The 19,390-nt window shown below is 35.8% G+C and overlaps 1 protein-coding gene across 3 annotated transcripts in view; it reads left to right on the top strand.

Moving 5' to 3' along the window:
* The window catches only part of LOC126829853 (polyunsaturated fatty acid 5-lipoxygenase), a 78,532-nt gene that overhangs the window by 53,657 nt on the left and 5,485 nt on the right, over positions 1-19,390 (top strand). For all 3 annotated transcript variants that reach the window (XR_008788996.1, XM_056102775.1, XM_050560016.2), the window contains exons 2-14: positions 3,492-3,536; positions 5,158-5,286; positions 5,689-5,786; positions 6,218-6,350; positions 7,102-7,197; positions 12,453-12,549; positions 14,665-14,782; positions 14,949-15,041; positions 15,363-15,423; positions 16,492-16,597; positions 17,344-17,435; positions 18,431-18,604; positions 18,951-19,114. Coding sequence is in view for 2 of the 3 variants with exons in the window: in XM_056102775.1 (XP_055958750.1) it covers positions 3,492-3,536; positions 5,158-5,286; positions 5,689-5,786; positions 6,218-6,350; positions 7,102-7,197; positions 12,453-12,549; positions 14,665-14,782; positions 14,949-15,041; positions 15,363-15,423; positions 16,492-16,597; positions 17,344-17,435; positions 18,431-18,604; positions 18,951-19,114 (1,406 nt within the window). In the remaining variant the exon portion in view is untranslated. The remainder of the gene's footprint in view (positions 1-3,491; positions 3,537-5,157; positions 5,287-5,688; positions 5,787-6,217; positions 6,351-7,101; positions 7,198-12,452; positions 12,550-14,664; positions 14,783-14,948; positions 15,042-15,362; positions 15,424-16,491; positions 16,598-17,343; positions 17,436-18,430; positions 18,605-18,950; positions 19,115-19,390) is intronic.

Raw genomic sequence — 19,390 nt, forward strand, 5'->3', positions numbered from 1 at the left:
ACAAGCAACATTCGCCATATTTTAGATCGCAAGGGATTCGAAATCCCTCAAACGACTACCGGTGGCTTTAAATGTTCTGAAAGACAGAGAAATGGGGTTTCACGTCCACCCAACACAAACTAGGTCATTTCGGGACTAAGATTTGGTTGAATTTTATTTCAATAATTCACTTGCGCATATAGGTCTTAGGAGGAAACTGGAGGACCTAGAGTAATCGAAACCATGCCACTTGACTCAATGACAGACCTTTTGGTTTCCCGCACACACATTGAACCACCCAACCCCGATTTAAATACTCTATTATTTATCTCTTGAATAACGAACCTCTGATACAAAATCCTGTTGATAAGGCTAAAATAATTTGCCTTTCTGTTTAAATTTTAACAAAACATCGTACACAAGAATTGAGTGGGTTATTTATTGAACCCTGCCATAAAGTGTGCAAAAATAATTTCCAAATCATACTGTTAAACCATACCTCTAATAAATAAACTTACCCAAATCATAGCAGTAAACCATACTTAAAGTCTCTGAACCTACCCAAATCATACTCAGTAAACCTTACTTAAAACCTCTAATCCTACCCAAATCATACTCAGTAAACCATACTTAAAGCCTGTAAACCTACCCAAATCATACTTAAAGCCTGTAAACCTACCCAAATCATACTCAGTAAACCATACTTAAAGTCTCTAAACAAGACCCTGAAAAACGAAGGAGAACATCTTAAATAAGAATTGAGTGGGTTATTTACAAATGTATTAAGACCCTGAAGTACTAAATATTAAATTTATATACGGTCCATGGTTTGATCTAATCGTTGGCATTTTTTAATCAGCGCAATTATCGTAAATTTGTAAATAGATAAACTGCTCCTTGGTAAATAAAACTCTCATCTATAATCATTTTTTTATGGCAGTATAAAAATATATCAGGTATTGTATACGAGTTGATAGATATCTCCACGTATTGCATATTGTTTCGTCGGTCGCGTAAGTTTGTGAATAGGCAAACTGCTCTTAGTAAATAAAACACTCTCTCTAAGATCATTTTTTATGACAATAAATTGCATGTGGTGTCGTTGGTCGCGTATACTATTGTAAAGTGTTTGTTTAGCATATTTTTTGTCATGTTAAACCGGATACACCCCTCATATTTAAAATAAGAATTGAAGAAAAAAGAACCGAAGATCTTTTATTAGATTAATCTAACAGACTTATCATTTGTATGTGCATACAGTGTATGTTTATAGTTGTAAAAGTCCTTGAGAAGTCGCATGAACAATAAATTTCTAAAGTTGTTTACATGTTGTATGTACATGTAGACTGAATCTGCATCATTTAACAGTCCATGAACTATATTTTTATTTTGCTAGGCCCAAAAGTAACTAACCAATTATTGCAGATTGCCATGAAAAGAAATATAAACACAATATGTACCAGAAACTAAGTAAAATTTGTTTAAATCCTACTACAACAGGTTGACATGTGAACAAAGTTTCATAAAGATATCTTGTGCATAAGGCCTCACCAAGTTGATTTTCAGTTCTTCAGGAACATCTGTAAACATTTTCCTTCTTATATTTCTTCAAGAAAAAGTTGTATTTAAAAACCTTAAGTACTTGGTTGAGCTGTTCAGAAGCTTGTAGTTAAAAATTTTTACATTTGAAATTTTAAACAAAACATGTTTCCCGGAATTCAAGTGACTATTTATTTAAAAAACACAATACAATTTATATGCAAAACCTGGTTTATACACATATAGCACAATGTTTTGACAAGTCAAGTATTCTCTTATCATTTTCAAGACCCTGAAAAACAGAAAATCAAATTGGTGGCCTAATAAATAATTAATCAGTTTCGCTCAATCAGTCTTATGTTTACAGAACCAACAAAAATCAGGAGAACGTATGTCTATCTTATCTCGGTCACCCAGAACCTCTTAGTCTTCAACGTATGGAGAGTCTGGGTTTGTTGTCAATATTTGACAAAAAGTTCCATTACCCATGCGTAACTGGGAGTTTGTTTTTTTACGTGGTTGATTATCCAGGATTTTTTGGTTTGTTGTCAATATTTGACAAAAAGTTCCATTACCCATGCGTAACTGGGAGTTTGTTTTTTTATGTGGTTGATTATCCAGGATTTTTTGCCAAGTCAATAAGAGTTGCGCCCCTTCCCTAAAGAAATCTCCAACCTCGAGTGTTTTCTCCAGGTTCTCCGGTTTTCTCCCACTGCAAAAGAACCCTACGCGCAAGCAAATTATTGAAATAAAATTAAAACCATATGTTAGTCCCGAAATAACCTAGTTTGTGTCAAGTGGACATTAACCCCATTTTTCTCCCCCTTAAGAAATCCCATAATTCATACATTATTATTAACAAACCCTAGATTCGTGATGATGAATTAGGATTAATTTAAAAACATACATAGACTTTGTTCATGATAATGTAAAAGACGGGATAATCTAGCCAATGACCTAGTATTCTCAAATGTTGACAACACATCCAGACTAAATTTCGTTGAATATTTGTCTGAATGATAGACACTAATTCATCTGTAAACTTAACTATATTAGCACATAATATGTATGAGACACATGGGCCAAAAAAATCAAAACAAATCTATAGACCTACATCATTTCATCTGTCAAATTTAAATATTAGCACATGAAATATACGAGACGCATGGGTCTATGAATCAAAACACAGCTAGACATCCATTTAACATTTAAAATCGGTATTCTAAGACCGTTAAATTAGTATGTGAAACGCGTTCATCTTATCAATATTAATGACAGAGATTATAAATAACCATAACACCTAGACCCCATAAGCCAATCACAGATGGAACATTTTAGTCTAACATTCATGAAAATATTGTTTCGATCAATTTGTTCACCGTCTGTGGATTAAAAAAAACCAAATCAACAAAAAGAACCGTCAAGATCTAGAATTTATCTATAGGCTTGGCACGCTGGAAACTAGGGCGTCAAGATCTAGAATTAGCTATAGGATTGGCAAGCTGGAACCTAGGGCATCGAGATCTAAAGGCCCTACAGCCAAAGTTCAATCTGATTAAAATACAGATCAATATTTCGTTTCGTTTTTTTATACTTTCGATGGTCTACGCTACATGAAGATTTGACAAGTTATAGCAATAGGTCACGTCAGGGGTTCAAAGACCGACTTATGACCTTATGACATCAGACATTTGATTAACCAATTAGCATTGATGTTACTAGTGGATTACCCACAATTCCGTGAAAAAACACGCCTAAAGCTCGCCGTAACAGACCGTTTCATTGGCTAATCCCTGACACCATTCAGAACACGAGATAAATAACAACTCTTCCAGATCCAAGTGTAGTAAAGACAAGTAAAACAAAATTTTGAACTATAAAAACGAAACGAAATAGGATCTGTGTTAGTACCAAATTGACAACTTGTCTTTTCTTTCTCTTTTGTATTAAAAACTTTTCTTTTTCTATTACAGATTAGCAAGATGCCTCCTGATGAACAATTTTCATTTGATTATAAGGTAAGGTCAATATTCAGCCTTATTTTACTTTAAGCATGAAGGTCTGGCATCTATGTAAGCTTCGGTTCAATCTGAACATGGTACATGACAAAGTTTAAGGTCTTAAACTTTTATACTCCATCATGTAACATGGGAAAGGTTAGGGTCTCCAAACTTTTATGTTCCATCATGTAACGTCCATCAATGTTAGATGTGTTGTTTAACTTCAAAAGATTAAGTTAAGAAAACTGGTTAACAGTTAGTTTCTCTTTTGAATTTGCCAATCCATTGATATGTTTTGGGCTCAAATTAATTAATTTCTGTATGTCCACATTCAATGTGGAACACATTATGCTGTCTGCATGTCTGTCTATGTGTGTGTCTGAGAAATGAAATGAAATGAAATGAAATTGGGTTTAACGTCCTACTGTTCTGCTCCTAAACTGGGCTAATGAAGACAGGCATACGCCATACAGTGTGCTATGAGGGAAATTTTGCCCGGGCAGCGGCACTACGGCCTACTCTTATATCGAATTCCAACTACTCTTATATCGAATTCCAACTGCCAAGGGATCTTTTACGTGCATTCCAATGTGTACACGGGACCTCAGTTTTTCATTCCATCCGAACGACTAGACAGCTGTCCTTGTCAGGCGCTGCGTCCTGCATCACTGACAAGGGGAAACCACACTGGAAAATCTGGATGAACTTTTTCGGCCAATGCAGGGATCGAACACCTGGCAAGCCAGTGTCTTACCCACTTAGCCACGTGAACCCCCATGCATAGGATGGTTCATGGTTATATTATCATGAGATGGACTAGAATCTCGATGAATATTACTATTTTCAATAGACAGAAGACAATTCAGTTGGTTTTTATCGATGGATCAACCTAAACTCATTTTGAATACCCATAAAACTGATTTTTAGCCTAGCACATTATGAAAATTAGTCTGTCATTTATTTAGGTTTTTTTATTAAACTTTGAGATAATTGATTGAAAGCTAAGTCCATAACTCAATATCTTCCAAAATCTTTGACATTGAAAACACAAATTTTTTGCAATTTAAATCAGCATTGGTGTTGTAGTCTTACCCGGAAAAGATGGGCTTCTGATATCCAATATTTAAGACAAAATAAACATTTTACCATTGGTACACGAATGGTGTACCATAATGCGTTTCAGCGCCATTTGTAACAAGGTGTTCAAAGAATGAGGCTAGACATATTCCACAAGTCATGTCAAACGGTGATGCCATATTCTTAATTTGGAGAGCATGCGCAATATATACTATCGGTGTTGACTGGAATAACCAGAGGCTAGAAACTGTCTTTCGGTTGAGACTTCTGGCGTATTTCACCGAACATAACTGATGACAATTCACAGTAAAACGGAAACGATTGAATGTAAAACAGTTTATATAAATTCATATTACATTATTATATGTGTTGCGACCTATTTGTGCCAATTTCTAGGCCCAAAATATTAGCAGTTTAGCTCCTTTAAGATATAAAGTGGAATACAAATTATTTTGTTGTGTCATCTGGGTTTTTTTTGTACTTTAAAACTGTAAGCAAAGTTGATATTAATGTTTAGTCAGTCATGTGTGAAATATTTATACTATTTCTTTTCTCATTTCAGTGGGATATCATGACTACGAAGGTACAATTATTAGCAACAAGCAAAATTGTCAAGCTAACAGCAGGAGAATGGGAAAGTTTAGCACATCTAAAAAATATCTACACACAGAATGTATTCCATTTACCTAAGGTAAAGTCAAAATGTGAACCCATGCCCTATTTCACAAGTTGAATCCGAGACCTAGAGCACATAGAATCGATAGACCTTTAATGAGAAAACCAAGGGGGTTTCCCCATTAACATAGAGATTACCTAATTAACAAAGGGATTTCCCAATTAACAAAGGGTTCTTGAATAATCAGAAAATTTTCCCCATGCAGCGATTTTCAGGCAATCCATATTTTGATTACCATAAGTGTTAGCGAAAAATGAAAATAAATTAGAGTTTTAACATGTTTAATCTCTGTCCCAAGTTTACTAATGAAGACGAGCATATACCATGCAATATTTTATAAATTGTGATATTATCATCATTATACTTTGATTGATATTAATAAACCAAATTTAAATAAAATAAATTTTCTGTCTTCAGGGTGCTGATCGATGGAGTAATGATTTATATTTCGGTCTTCAGAGAATAGCCAGCCTCAATCACTCAATTATTAAATTATGTACAGCCATTCCAGAGAAGTAAGTTTCCATTCTGCACACAGATAGATATCTACTTTGAGACTAGATCTCTGTTCTGAATCCCCACCTTATTGACAGCAGAATTGTCGCCATCTTTGCGAATAATAAATTAACATGCGATTATCCAGTGCCGTTCATGAATGTCAGTAGTGTTTCCCATGGTTATGTACTTGATAATTTAGTCTAGTGTTCTTTTCCTGTTATGAAGAAACGTTCAATAAATAATCAATCTGCGTACATTTTTTGTTCGAATTTCAAATTAAAGTGCGAAAAATTCAATATTTTCCGAACAAATACAAAACATGCACATTTACTTTGAAACCACAAAGCCTCACATTTTTTTTTACAAGGAATCACATTTTTAATTCCTTAAATCCCATTGTTTTCCTTTTCTGTTGTTTCAATTTTGTATGCAAATATTATTATTTCAGACTCGCAGTTACTGAAGAGATGCTCAAACCATTATTAGAAGGAAATACGTTAGAAAGTTTGTTGAAAGAGAAACGTTTATTTATCTGTGATTTAGAGATATTAGAAGGTCTTTCATGTAAACCTGGATTTACGGTACATATATATTTTGGATATATTAATCTTTTAATCCATATTGTTTTAATTCGTATTGACTATTGATTCCTCTCGAATTTATGATACAGCTTATATCAATTAATCTTTTTAGATCCGAAACTGGGCCACAATGCTACTCATCTTGCTGTTGTTATTCTTCTTGTTCTTCTTGTTCTTGGGGACGATACTCCTAGAAAAAAAGCCCACGACTCTGCCCATTCTAGTATGATTGACATGAAACTTGGTTCCTTGGTCAATTGCGAATTGATTGAAGACTTCGATTTGTGTGCAGTCAGCTATATGCAACTTCAAGAATTCTTGATCACTGGATTTCAAGGAAAATCACACCCTTCTTATACCCTGTCTTCAAGGACAATCACACCTTACTTATACCCTGTCTTCATCGAGAATCACATCCTTGTCTATGATATCACCCTTGGTGGAAGTGGACGTAAATCTCCAGGAACTAACAAACGACAATCACAAGATACTTATACCCTATCTTCAAGGAAAATCATACCCTACTTTTACCCTTTCTTCAAGGACATAATCACACCCTACTTTTCCCTTGTGATTTTAAACATGAATTTTTCAATGGATTCGATGTGTTATTTCACTTTTTAATTGATTCAATGTGTTATTTTAATTTTTTTATTGACTCAATGTGTTATTGTTATATTTCAATTGATTCAATGTATTATTGTTTATTGTTATTTTTCAATTGATTCAATGTGTTATTGTTAATTTTCAGTTATGTGTTCCTATTGGCTTGTTCATGGTAAATAAAAACAAACAATTACGACCAATCGCCATACAGCTATTCCAGAAACCAGGTCCAGATAATCCAGTAAGTACAAAATAAAGGGCTTGATTGATTTTGGTCACCCTAGGTTACATCAGAATTATTTATTTGGGATAAAATTTAATTAGAAGAATACATTTTAATATATGAGGATTGGTTGGGTAATATCCATTGAGTGTTTACTGGTTACAGAATATGAGGTAAGGGACACAACTCTAATGGTGTATTTGCTTCTCAAGGTTGCTCCTAAAGTTTATGTAAGTTTGAGAAATTAACTAGCGCAGTGTCTGTTGATGGCATTTCATCTATTTTCTACAAAATGAATAGTATAAAATAGCTGTTGAAATGGGCCATATAGATAAGACATAAGAAATCTTTACGTCATGTGACGATATGAGATCAATGGCCACTGAAATGGGTTTTAACGTCCAACAGGCTAATGAAGGCTGCCTTATGCCATGCAGATGTGGGAAATGATCTTTAATGTTCGAGGGGATGACCGAATGGTTAGCACTAGCACTCTATCATAAGGTCTGTCATTGAGTCAACTGGCTTGGTTTCGAATACCCGGTTGTATTTGACAAGGACTAGGGTCGCCTGTCCAACCTCGTAGTTTTCTCTGGGTCCTCCGGTTTCCTCCCACTGCTAAAGACCCCTACACGCAAGCAAATTATTGAAATAAAATTAAACCATATGTTAGTCCCGAAATGACCTAGTTTGTGTCGAGTGGACGTTTAACCCCATTTCTCTCTCTCTCTTTTAATGTTCAGGCAATGTGTATATGAAGGACCTTGATGTTTTAGCCACTTTTCAATGCAGATGACAATAATGATAGCTTTTTCTATGTTGTTTCACGCAAGACTTGGGTAGCCAAGAAATGGTTTTATTGATGAAACATGTGGTGGGCAGTACACAGAAAATGATTTTAAATCATTAGGCCCATAATCCACATTAAGCCTAAATGAGAGATAATTTTAATTACTTTATAATATTAATTGTCTTAAACTTATCTATGTTGTCTGTTACATTCCTTTATAATGCCCCTGCGGGTGATGTCGTCGACAAATTGAGATGTTCAACCCCCATATCATTTCAAATTCGTCAATAAACTGCCACCATTACACTGTAGTTTGACTTTCTGTTGCATTTCATGTGCAGGTGATGTTGACAATAAAGTGCCGCCATTTTCCTATGTATGAAAAACAGGGGATTAATTTAACTGCTTGCTAAAGGCATCTTAAATATGTCAATGGCTACAATTAACTCTGATTATTTGGAGGGGGGATTAATTTACCAGACATATGTATTTAGTGTTAGATTGAATTTTAAGCTTTAATAAGATTGGATGATGTCAATCTTCCTCAAGGCCTAAAATAAGGTTAAATTCTTGTAGCACGGATTCTGTGTCCGGTGGTTTAAGCTCCGGTTTCACATCTTTATTTCAATACTTAAGATCACAGATAATACCGAAAATTAGTGAAAATTATGTCAAAAATAAAGTGAAAGTGAAATGGCGGTGAAGGACGCAGCGGATCAGATACCAAACCTACTGAAAACCTGACTAGTGAGCGGATGCGGCTGGCGCTCACTCGACTCATCCGAGGGAGTCGATCGGGCGCCAACAGATCTGATCTGACCTTCGCAACTGACCACCACAAGAGGAAACACTCATTAGGGATCAGGGGGCATCGCTACCTTACACTTTTTCAGAGCCTTAAGCCATTTTTTTCAGAGCACGGTTTTCTTATTTTCGAAGCACAGATTTTTCATTACAAAACACGTTCGTGCGCCAAGGCACGTTATTTTAGGCCCTGATCTTCCTACACCTGGTGAGTGGGGGGTGGGGACGATGGCCTAGAAGTGTAGAGTATCATGCTTTAAACTGGCTGGTCACCACTGGCTTACGATCCCTGGTGTGAGCATATTGGATGATGTCAATCTTCCTACAACTGGGGGGGGGGGACGATGGCCTAGTGGTCTAGAGTATCGTGCTTTGAGCTTTAACTGGCCGGTCACCACTGGCTTACGGTCCTGGTTTCGATCCCTGGTGTGAGCATATGTGACTTGGAGATATGGGTACCTTCTCTAACTCGTAGGGTTACTCGGGGTACTCCCACTAAGATAATAAAAATAAAAATATAACTTGTCTGCTATATCAAAACAAATCAGGGCTTTCACTTCAGAAATTTGTCAGTCCAGCAATTTTTGGTGTATTTTGTTTACTTTTGGTAATTATTTTCAAAAGAATAATGAGAATTTTTAGCATTATAACTGTATATATAAATTTAGACATTTTAACTGTATTTACTGTATTTGAAATTCTAGTGTTATGTCGTGTAAATAGTTTTTTTTTTTTTATGGTTAATTTCTTCGTAATTCGAATTTTAAATTATGTAAATTGACTGACATTTATATTCTCTAGATGGTTATTTTCACTCCTAGTCAAGTCATTACTGGCCAATATGACTCAAAAAAAGCTCTGTTTTAAAGTCTCATCAACATTGTAAACTCGTTAAAACTCCACTCTTTCATAACACTGGCTGTAAGTGGGAGTAGAGTGGGCCAGGTTTTTTTATGAAACATTAATATTTCCCCAGAATAACTCTGGCAAATAATAAAAACTTGTTAAACTCCTAACCTTTTTATATGCCCACATTTTCATGTGGACGTATATTGTCGTTGCCCCCGTCTGTCCGTCCACAATTGTTTGTGAACACTACAGGTCACAATTTTTATCCGATTTCAATGAAACTTGAAATATAGGTTTATCGCCCTAAGATCTCGGTCCCTTTCGATATTGGCATGTATCGGACTGTAACTTCATGGATTATGGTTCCTGATTGTACGAAAAATCACGTTTTTAGCTTGTGAACACTGTAGAGGTCACAATTTTTATCCAATTTGGTTTAAACTTGAAATGTATGTTTATAACTCAAAGACCTCGGTTCCTTTCGATATTCGCGCATATCGGACCATAACTTCCGGAATTATGGCCCCTGATTGTACGGAAAATCACGTTTTTAGCTTGTGGACCCCATAGAGGTCACAATTTTTATCCGATTGAAAAAAAACGTGTGAATATATCACCGTTACACCCTAAGAATGGTTGATTGTACGAAAAATCGCGTTTTAGTTTGTGGTCCCTCTAGAGGTCACAATTATTATTCGATTTAAAAAAACGTTCGAATATATCACCATTACACACTCAGATCAAGGGTTCCTTTTGATAATCGCATATATCTGCTCGTAACTTCCTGGATTATGGCTCCTGATTGTTTGAAAAATCACATTTTAGCATGCGGATTCTCTATAGGTCACAATTTTTTTTTTAATTTTAAAAAACGTTTATATATATTACCATTCCACCATAATGAAGGTTGAATTCGAATTTTGGGAAAATCAAAATAAAACTGCCCGACAAAATGGCCGCACTTTGTACGCAAATTGTGTAAAAGTAGACCCTCTAGAGGTCACAATTTTTATCTGATTTTGATGAAACTTAAAAGATATCTTTATATCCCAAAGATCTCAGTCCCTTTTTATATTTGCGCATTTCAGAGCATAACTTTTTGGATTATTGCCCCTGATTGTACAAAAAATCCTGTTTGTTTTTAGTTATCCATCTCTTGCAAAATGTGGGCATATCCTGCCTGGCAGCCGCTGGTTAACAACAGCCTGAATGAGAGTGGTGTGGGCCGGGATTTTATCAAACAGTCATAATGACATCAATTAATATTATTGCGATAGAACTATAGAACTACCATAATAAAGATTTTGTAGAGTCGGTCATCTTTATTTAAAGCATAAATAATTCCCAAAATACCCCTGGTACAATTGATAAATATTAATTAATATTATCGCTATACCATGGGTTTCAATTATATAACTAATATGAACCATGATAACCATGTTATACAATAAACAGACTGATTAAGGAGGCTACATAAATTTATACATTTGTTCTTCAGAAATTTTGAGTCTTCTTTCTTTGGGAAAAAAATTGATTTAAAAACCACAAATAGTCTTCTTAAAGGTTTTTAGTTCCACATTTTCAAGTTTTGAAATTTTAAATAAAAATTTTTTCATGAGACTTGGGTGACTTTTATTTATCAAGACCAAGAAGAACTCAAAATTAAAATGGTTTGTCCTAAGAGGAAGCTGTGGTGGATCAGTGAGTAAGACTCTAGTTCGCTAACCAGGAGGTCTCGAGTTTGCTCAAATGCTGGCCACGAAAGTCCCTTATGATTTTCCGACATGGTGAGGATGGAAGGCCCGAAGGGACGGACAACTGAGGTCCTATACGTAATAGAACCCTTGACAGTCCGGGCAAAATTTCTCTGTATGGCGAAAGCACATTTTCATTTAGCCCAGTCAGTGAAGAACAGTAGGATGCTAAACCCCATTTCATTTCATCGGCCTAAGAGCTGTATTTCCATGGGACAACGTTAAAAATAAGAAAGATGTGAATTGGTTTTATGCAGCATTAATTCATATCCAAAAGTAATTAATCGCAAACAATCAATTTTATCATCAACATCATTAATTAAGTTGAGAAAATGTTTCTGGGGATTTTCAGTTATATAGAATAACGGATAAAATAATTCACACAGAAGCCACTTTACTCATCAAACACGCATTTAAATAAAAACAATATTTGAACAGAACTGCCTAACAAACATTCGTCAAAATAATCACTTTATTTGATTGCATTGTTTAGTTATTTTTTACAATAAATGATAATTACTAATTCAATAATGAGGCATCGTAATGGGAAAATTATTGATTTAAGAAGTCCCTGGGGCTTTAGAATATCTTGCTAAGTGTTGAATTATTAAATGAAGCTTTAATGACGTGTCCCATTTGACCACACACTAATACCTTAATACCCAGTTGCAAATTTTCTTTATATTATTTAATATGGTTTTGACATTCGAGAGACCTACAGGGAATTGTGATGATGTATTGTATATTTTTTTTTATATCATGTAAATGGAAAACAATAATGTCTGTATGAATTATGCTCTGTGCAAACAAATTCATAAGATGAATAAAAAAAAGTACCTGAGATAGAAATAAAACTATTTGTAATTTTGTTGTCTGTTGTGGGTTTCCTCCCACTGCTGAAAACCCCTACACGAATTACTAAAACAAAGTTGTACCATGGGTTAGTCCCAAAATGGCCTAGTTTGTGTTAAGTGGGTGATAGACCTTATGTATATATTTCTTTCTCTGATTGACTGACTGTCTCGTTTTCTTTCTGGAAAAAACATATTTATTTGTTTATTGATGTAATTTTTCAGGTGTTTTTACCAACAGATCATCCAAACACCTGGGTTTTAGCTAAAATGTGGTATAATAATGCTGATGCTGCTTACCATCAATCACTAACACATCTTGGTAAGTAACCATAGTAACAGATCTTCTTATTAGTAAATGAAGGGGGACTGCACCACACATAATTTACATAAAACAAAAAAAAGGACAAGACACAATACGCAGAAATCACAAACAAACGAACATATCAAATTAAGTGAATGGATCCGGGGGCTGGCCGTAAGCATCCATTGTGCATCCGTAGTAGGGGTCTCTGGTGCCCAAATGGTCAAATGTGCTATCACAGTTCTATCATTTACATAGTCATTGTGATGGTAAAACAAACTGTGGTCCCAAGTACACTTTGAAAGACCTGTTGGAATTCAGTTACTGTCCAGGCACAATTTCCCTTATAGCCCACTGCATGGCATAAACCCACCTTCATTAGCCGGTTGGTGTAGATAGGTAGGACATTAATTCATTCTATCATCTATGCATGTTGTGGGTTAGATCCCACAGTTTTATGTTATACAAAGTAGAGTTGTAGGTTTTCTCTTGAGTTCTTCCCATTGTTAAATCTCTGAAATTGGAATAAACCCTGGAAAGGAAATTTGTTTGTCTCAATAATGACTGGAAGAATATGTAATAGTTTTATTGTCCCCCGCCTTTCGAAGAAAGCAGGGGACTATTAAAATGGGTTCGTCCGTCTGTCTGTCCGTATGTCTGTCTGTCTGTCCGTCACACTTTTTGGGACACAATAACTCTCTTCCTAATTGAGCTAGAATGTTCAAACTTGGTGTATGTGTTTATTAGGTCAATGCTTTGATGGAGTTCGAAGATGAGCATTTTCTGCTTAGGGTAAGCAGAGATAAGCAATTTGATTGGTTGATGCTTTGGGACATGATAACTCTCTTCCTAATTGGGCTAGAATGTTCAAACTTGGTGTATGTGTTGATTAGGTCAATGCCTTGATGGAGTTCGAAGATGATCATTTTCCGCTTAGGGTAAGCAGAGATAAGCAATTTGATTGGTTGATGCTTTGGGACACGATAACTTTTAATTGAGCTAGAATGTTCAAACTTGGTGTATGTGTTTATTAGGTCAATGCCTTGATGGAGTTCGAAGATGAGCATTTTCCGCTTAGGGTAAGCAGAGATAAGCAATTTGATTGGTTGATACTTTGGGGCACGATAACTCTCTTCCTAATTGAGCTAGAATGTTCAAACTTGGTGTATGTGTTGATTAGGTCAATGCCTTGATGGAGTTCGAAGATGAGCATTTTCTGCTTAGGGTAAGCAGAGATAAGCAATTTGATTGGTTGATGCTTTGGGACACGATAACTTTAGTTCTAATTAAGTGAGATTGATGAAACTTGGTGTATAGTTTCATTACAGTAATACCTTGACTAAGTTTGATAATTGAGCATTTTCTGCTCAGGGTAAGCAGAGCGATACGCAATTTGATTGGTCGAGACTTTGGAAAACAATAACTCTCCTACTTTGATTGTCCCCCGCCTTTCGAAGAAAGCAGGGAACTATTAAAATGGGTTCGTCCGTCTGTCTGTTTGTCTGTCTGTCCGTTCCGCTTATGGTAAGCAGAGATAAACAATTTGATTGGTTGATCTTCGAATTGAGTAAATGTTCATGCTTATTGTCCCCCGCCTTTCGAAGAAAGCAGGGAACTATTAAAATGGGTTCGTCCGTCTGTCTGTTTGTCTGTCCGTTCCGCTTAGGGTAAGCAGAGATAAACAATTTGATTGGTTGATGCTTTGGGACACTATAACTTTAGTTCTAATTAAGTAGATAAATTATTTGATTGGTTGATGCTTTGGGACACTATAACTTTAGTTCTAATTAAGTGAGAGTGATGAAACTTGGTGTATAGTTTCATTACAGTAATACCTTGACTAAGATCGATAATGAGCATTTTCTGCTCAGATTAAGCAGAGCGATAAGCAATTTGATTTGCTGAGACTTTGGAACACAATAACTCTCCTTCGAATTGAGTATGTTTTCCCCTTAATATGCTATAATTATTCCATCAAAAACATTGTATGCTTAGACTATAAGTAAAGATATACTGTTTGATTGTTCAATACTTTGTAAAAGATAATTTGTGATAAATTTATATGTGTCCTCTAATTATTTTCCTATTTCGGCGGGGGACATCAGCCTCACTGTTGGCTTGTTTATTTTACAGGACTTACGCATCTTTTAATGGAGGGAGTAACCGTAGCAACACATCGCAATCTTTCACAGTCACATCCTGCTTTCAAGTTTTTAGCTCCACATTTTCTGTATTTGATAGCTATCAATACGTAAGTATATAATAATATTTAATACTTTAGGGATTGGGTGGCCGATTGACTTAACGTGTGTGCTTTAGATCATTAGGTCTGTCATTGGCCTTTTGCCACATTGAGAGTTTTGCAAACTGAGAGGTTTGAAGATTTTGTATGATAGTTGTAATTATGTTGATTTCAGACGAGGTTTAGAGATATTGGTTTCAGAAGGTGGTTGGGTAGATAAAGTTATGAACACTGGTATCAAGGGAATGTTTGAATTAATAAAAAGAGGGTAAGTAAAATATATAGACTATTAATAATAATATCTTCTATTTACACAGAGAGAGGGAGAGAGACAGAATTCCACAGCGAGCGCTGTCCCTCATTTTATTTCTCATAAACTGTTCAATATATCTTTATGAAACTTTGTACAAACATCAACCTGTTATTGTAGTTGTAGTTGTACCTTTTGCTAATTTGAAATATCACAGATTTAATAATTATTGTGTTTCCATAGATATAAATTTGACTTAGTTTTTGGAATTCAATTTTGATTCCGGAGCATATCTTATAAACCGTTTCAGATATCTGACTTGCAAAATTTCTTTTTTAGAATTGAAAGTTGGCATTTAGATGTAGATGGAACTTTACCAGCAGATCTAAAAAGACGAGGGGTAAGTAAACATTGTTTGACTATAAGCTAGCTCATCAGGTATAATAACCATCTGGTTGCTAAACGCCACTGATTGTCATGCACAATTTTCAGATAATATCTAAGATTTCATGGGTTAATCCATGCTAAACAGCTTGGTGAGACAAATTCTAACCAAACATGTACAGATAGTATTAGAATAAAAACAACTGAAATGGCATTTTCTAATAGCTTCTGTGCCATATTAACCTTATACTAGTTAATAAAATCTAAATATGCTACATGGCCTACATTAGCTGAATCCAGTTCTGTATGGCTTTATTTCTCAACAGCAAATATCAAAGCCCAGCTTAACCGGTGCGGGGCCCCGGGCCTGACTAGAATCGCGTGGCCCCTAACGTGGCAAAAAGATTATTTCATATCCTTTTGAATGGCACGCATGCGTAACACACAATTAAACGGTCTGTAATACAAGAATAATTACATAACATCAGATCACATACGAAATCTATTCAGTTCCGAATGGCATACAATGCGCGGAAATGACATATAACAAGTGAAATCACTGAAAGATCTCTCGTCTCGCGTTTCGACCAATCACAGAGAAGGTTGAGGGATTGCAGACTCACCCAGTCTCAGCCCATCGCGCCACTAGAAGCCTAGACCGATCACCGAGTAGAACTTCACAGAGAAGGTTGAGGGATAGCTCATTCTCCGCCCTTGCGCCGCAAGATCGATTACCGCAAAACTCTTCTTGAATTTGAATTTTTTCTCTTTTTGACATGAACCGCGGGGCCTCCTAAACCACAGGGCCCTGGGCCTTAGCTGGGCTTTGGCAAATGTGATGATGAATCAGACAAATTTTTATCATTATCTGGACATCTTGTACAGGGGATGCTTACGTCTAGGCTCTAGACCCCAGATCCATTCACTTGATCTAATATGTTTGTTGTTTGTGATGTCTGTATATTGTGTCTTGTCCATAGATTTGTCTGGTATATTTGTTTGTGTGTGGTGCAGTCCCCCTGCACTTACTATTATCTGTTGGCAACCTATGTTGAATATTATAATTTTCTTTCTTCTTTCATAGTTGGATGATCCAAATGTGTTGCCTGGTTACCATTTTCGAGACGACGCCATACTTTTATATCACGCTATTCAGAAATATACATCTAAATATGTGGCTTTATATTACGGTATGTTAAACAGATTTATTTATTTATATTAAACATGTGACTCAGGGAGTAAGACGTTGGCTCAGTAACCTGGAGATCCTGTGTTCGATCCCTGTGTTGAGCGAAAAAGTTCATCGCGATTTGCCGGTGTGTTTCCCCCTTGTTAGTGATGCACTGTGAAGGGCCTGGCAAGGGCGAGAAAGAGAGAAATGGGGTTTAACATCCACTTAACACAAACAATGTCATTTCGGGACTAACATATGGTTCAGTTTTTTATTTCTATAAATCGCTTGCTTGTAGGGGTCTTTAGCAATGTCAGGTAAAATCTCCCTTATAGCACACATGTATGGCTTATGCCCATCTTTATTAACCCAGTTGGAGTAGAAATTGATTTAAACATCCGGACAATATTAAAAATTTATCGATAAAATGAACAATAGTGTCTAAGCCTTGGTTGTCAAGTACCGTTACTACGATAATGAATGATCTACGCTATATCTTCAAACAGAATAAAATAATTTGAATGAAATTTTCAACATATTCATTTTTCATTATCTATTTTTGAACTATTATAGCCAGAGCAGCCAGCTCTTCATCAAAATCTAACATAATGTATCTTTAAGTGCATGTCTGATGATACCATGTTAAGGATTGTACTTTTTGCATAGTGGTGGGATTTACCCGACAGATCTGGACAATGATCGCCTTAGCTTTATACATGTCAAATTCTTTTAAATGCATTCATGAATATATTATGATTATTATAGATACACCAGAGAAAATAAATGGTGATTGGGAATTACAGAATTGGGGTAAAGAATTAGCTTTACCTCGAGAACAAGGTGGTGTAGGATTACTGGTAAGATTTATATTTTGTTTTATTGTATTAAAATGTATTCTTATTTTGGCTGCTACTCAAATATTAAACTGTATTGTGAATTATTATCTGAGTATGTCTGCTACCCACGGGGGCTTGGATGGCCGAATGGTTAGCAGGTGTGCGCTGCGCTGTATCATACGGTCTGTCATTGAGTCAACTGGCGGGGTTTCGATTCCCCGGTTGTATGTGACAAGGAGTAGGGTCGCCTGTCCAACCTTGTGGGTTTTCTCCGGGTCTGATGTGTTATCAGGTATACCTTGATTTTATCTTCTAATCAGAAGAACTAGGAGATGTTTTGTTTGTCATCCTTGCTACCCTTGATAAGTTGGAACTGAGCTTGAAAAATGTTGTGATTCCTACTATGAATAAAACCTAGGACATTCAGCCATTGCGGGGGCCACGGTGGCTAAGTGGGTAAAGCGCTGACTTGCTAGTCTGGAGGTCACGTGTTCGATCCCTGCATTGGCCGAGAAAGTTCATCAGGATTTTCCAGCGTGGTTTTCCCTTGTTAGCAGTGCAGGACGGAGGGCCTGACAAGGACAGCTGTCTAGTCATTTGGATGAGACGAAAAACCGAGGTCCCTTGTACACATTGGCGTGCACGTAAAAGATCCCTTGGCTGTTGGAATTCGATATAAGAGTAGGCCATAGTGCTGGTGCCCGGGCAAAATTTCCTTCATAGCATACTGTATGGCGCATGCCAGTCTTCATTAGCCCTGTCAGAGCACAACAGAGGGACATTAAACCCCATTTCATTTCTATTGTCGTTTATATATTACAGGGTATGATTTATTGTTTGTATATTTCAGGGTATGATTTACTATTGTTTATATATTTTAGGGTATGATTTATTGTTTATATATTACAGGGTATGATTTATTGTTTATAATTGTTTGTATATTACAGGGTATGATTTATTGTTTATAATTGTTTGTATATTACAGGATATAATTTATTATTGTTTATATATTACAGGGAATACCAAATGACGGAACATTTAAAACAATAGATGATATAAGTAAAGTATTAACATGTATTGTATATACCTGTAGTGTTTCACATGCGTCAACTAATTTCCCTCAATATGAAGAATACGCCTTTACTCCAAATTATCCTGGTATGATGCGAGGAAAACCACCAAACTCAAAGGTATGTTAATTATATTGTTATATTATATTCTAACTGTATCAAAGTATGATGCGAGGACAACCACCAAACTCAAAGGTACAGTAATTTGGAATTGTTCATGTTTAACCCTATAGCATTTCCTGAAATATTGACAGAAAAATTTGAAGTTATTATAGTTGTGTATTCATATCCTTGCTGTATTGTTTATGTGTATGGTGTATGCCTGTCTTCATTAACCCAGTAGGAGAACAACAGTAGGACGTTAAACCCCATTCCATTTATATTAAGTCTAGAAGAATTAGAGGAAAGATATTCATGTAAACAATACAGCAATGATATCCTTTTTTGAAAAAAATTGATATTTTAGGAAGCTTTAGATGAACGTAGTATCCTGGCCAGTCTACCGGATAAACCAACAACCCTAGATATTATGGTCGTTACTAAAATATTAAGTGGTCGAGGTACCAAAAGTCTTGGTGATTTTGAAGTTCAGTATGTTTTTGATCCTAAAGCTAGAGACTTAGTGGATGAGTAAGTGCTGTTGATGTCATTTTCTTCCATTATTTATGGAGTCTTTTTTTCAATGAAATGTCAAAACAAGTCTTGCCATCTTGCCATATTAAACAACATTTGACTATGAAACTACAATTTTAATTCAACTCTGACCCCCCCCCCCCCCCACACACACACACACAAAGAAGGCAGGGCTAAGTGACTGGATAATGTAACATCTGCATGTTAGATCATGAGGTCTTGTCATCGAGTCAAGTGGTGTGATTTTCATTTCCCACTTGTACATGACAAGGA

The sequence above is a fragment of the Patella vulgata genome, chromosome 8 (genome assembly GCF_932274485.2).
Source record: "Patella vulgata chromosome 8, xgPatVulg1.2, whole genome shotgun sequence".
NCBI classification, from domain to species: domain Eukaryota; kingdom Metazoa; phylum Mollusca; class Gastropoda; family Patellidae; genus Patella; species Patella vulgata.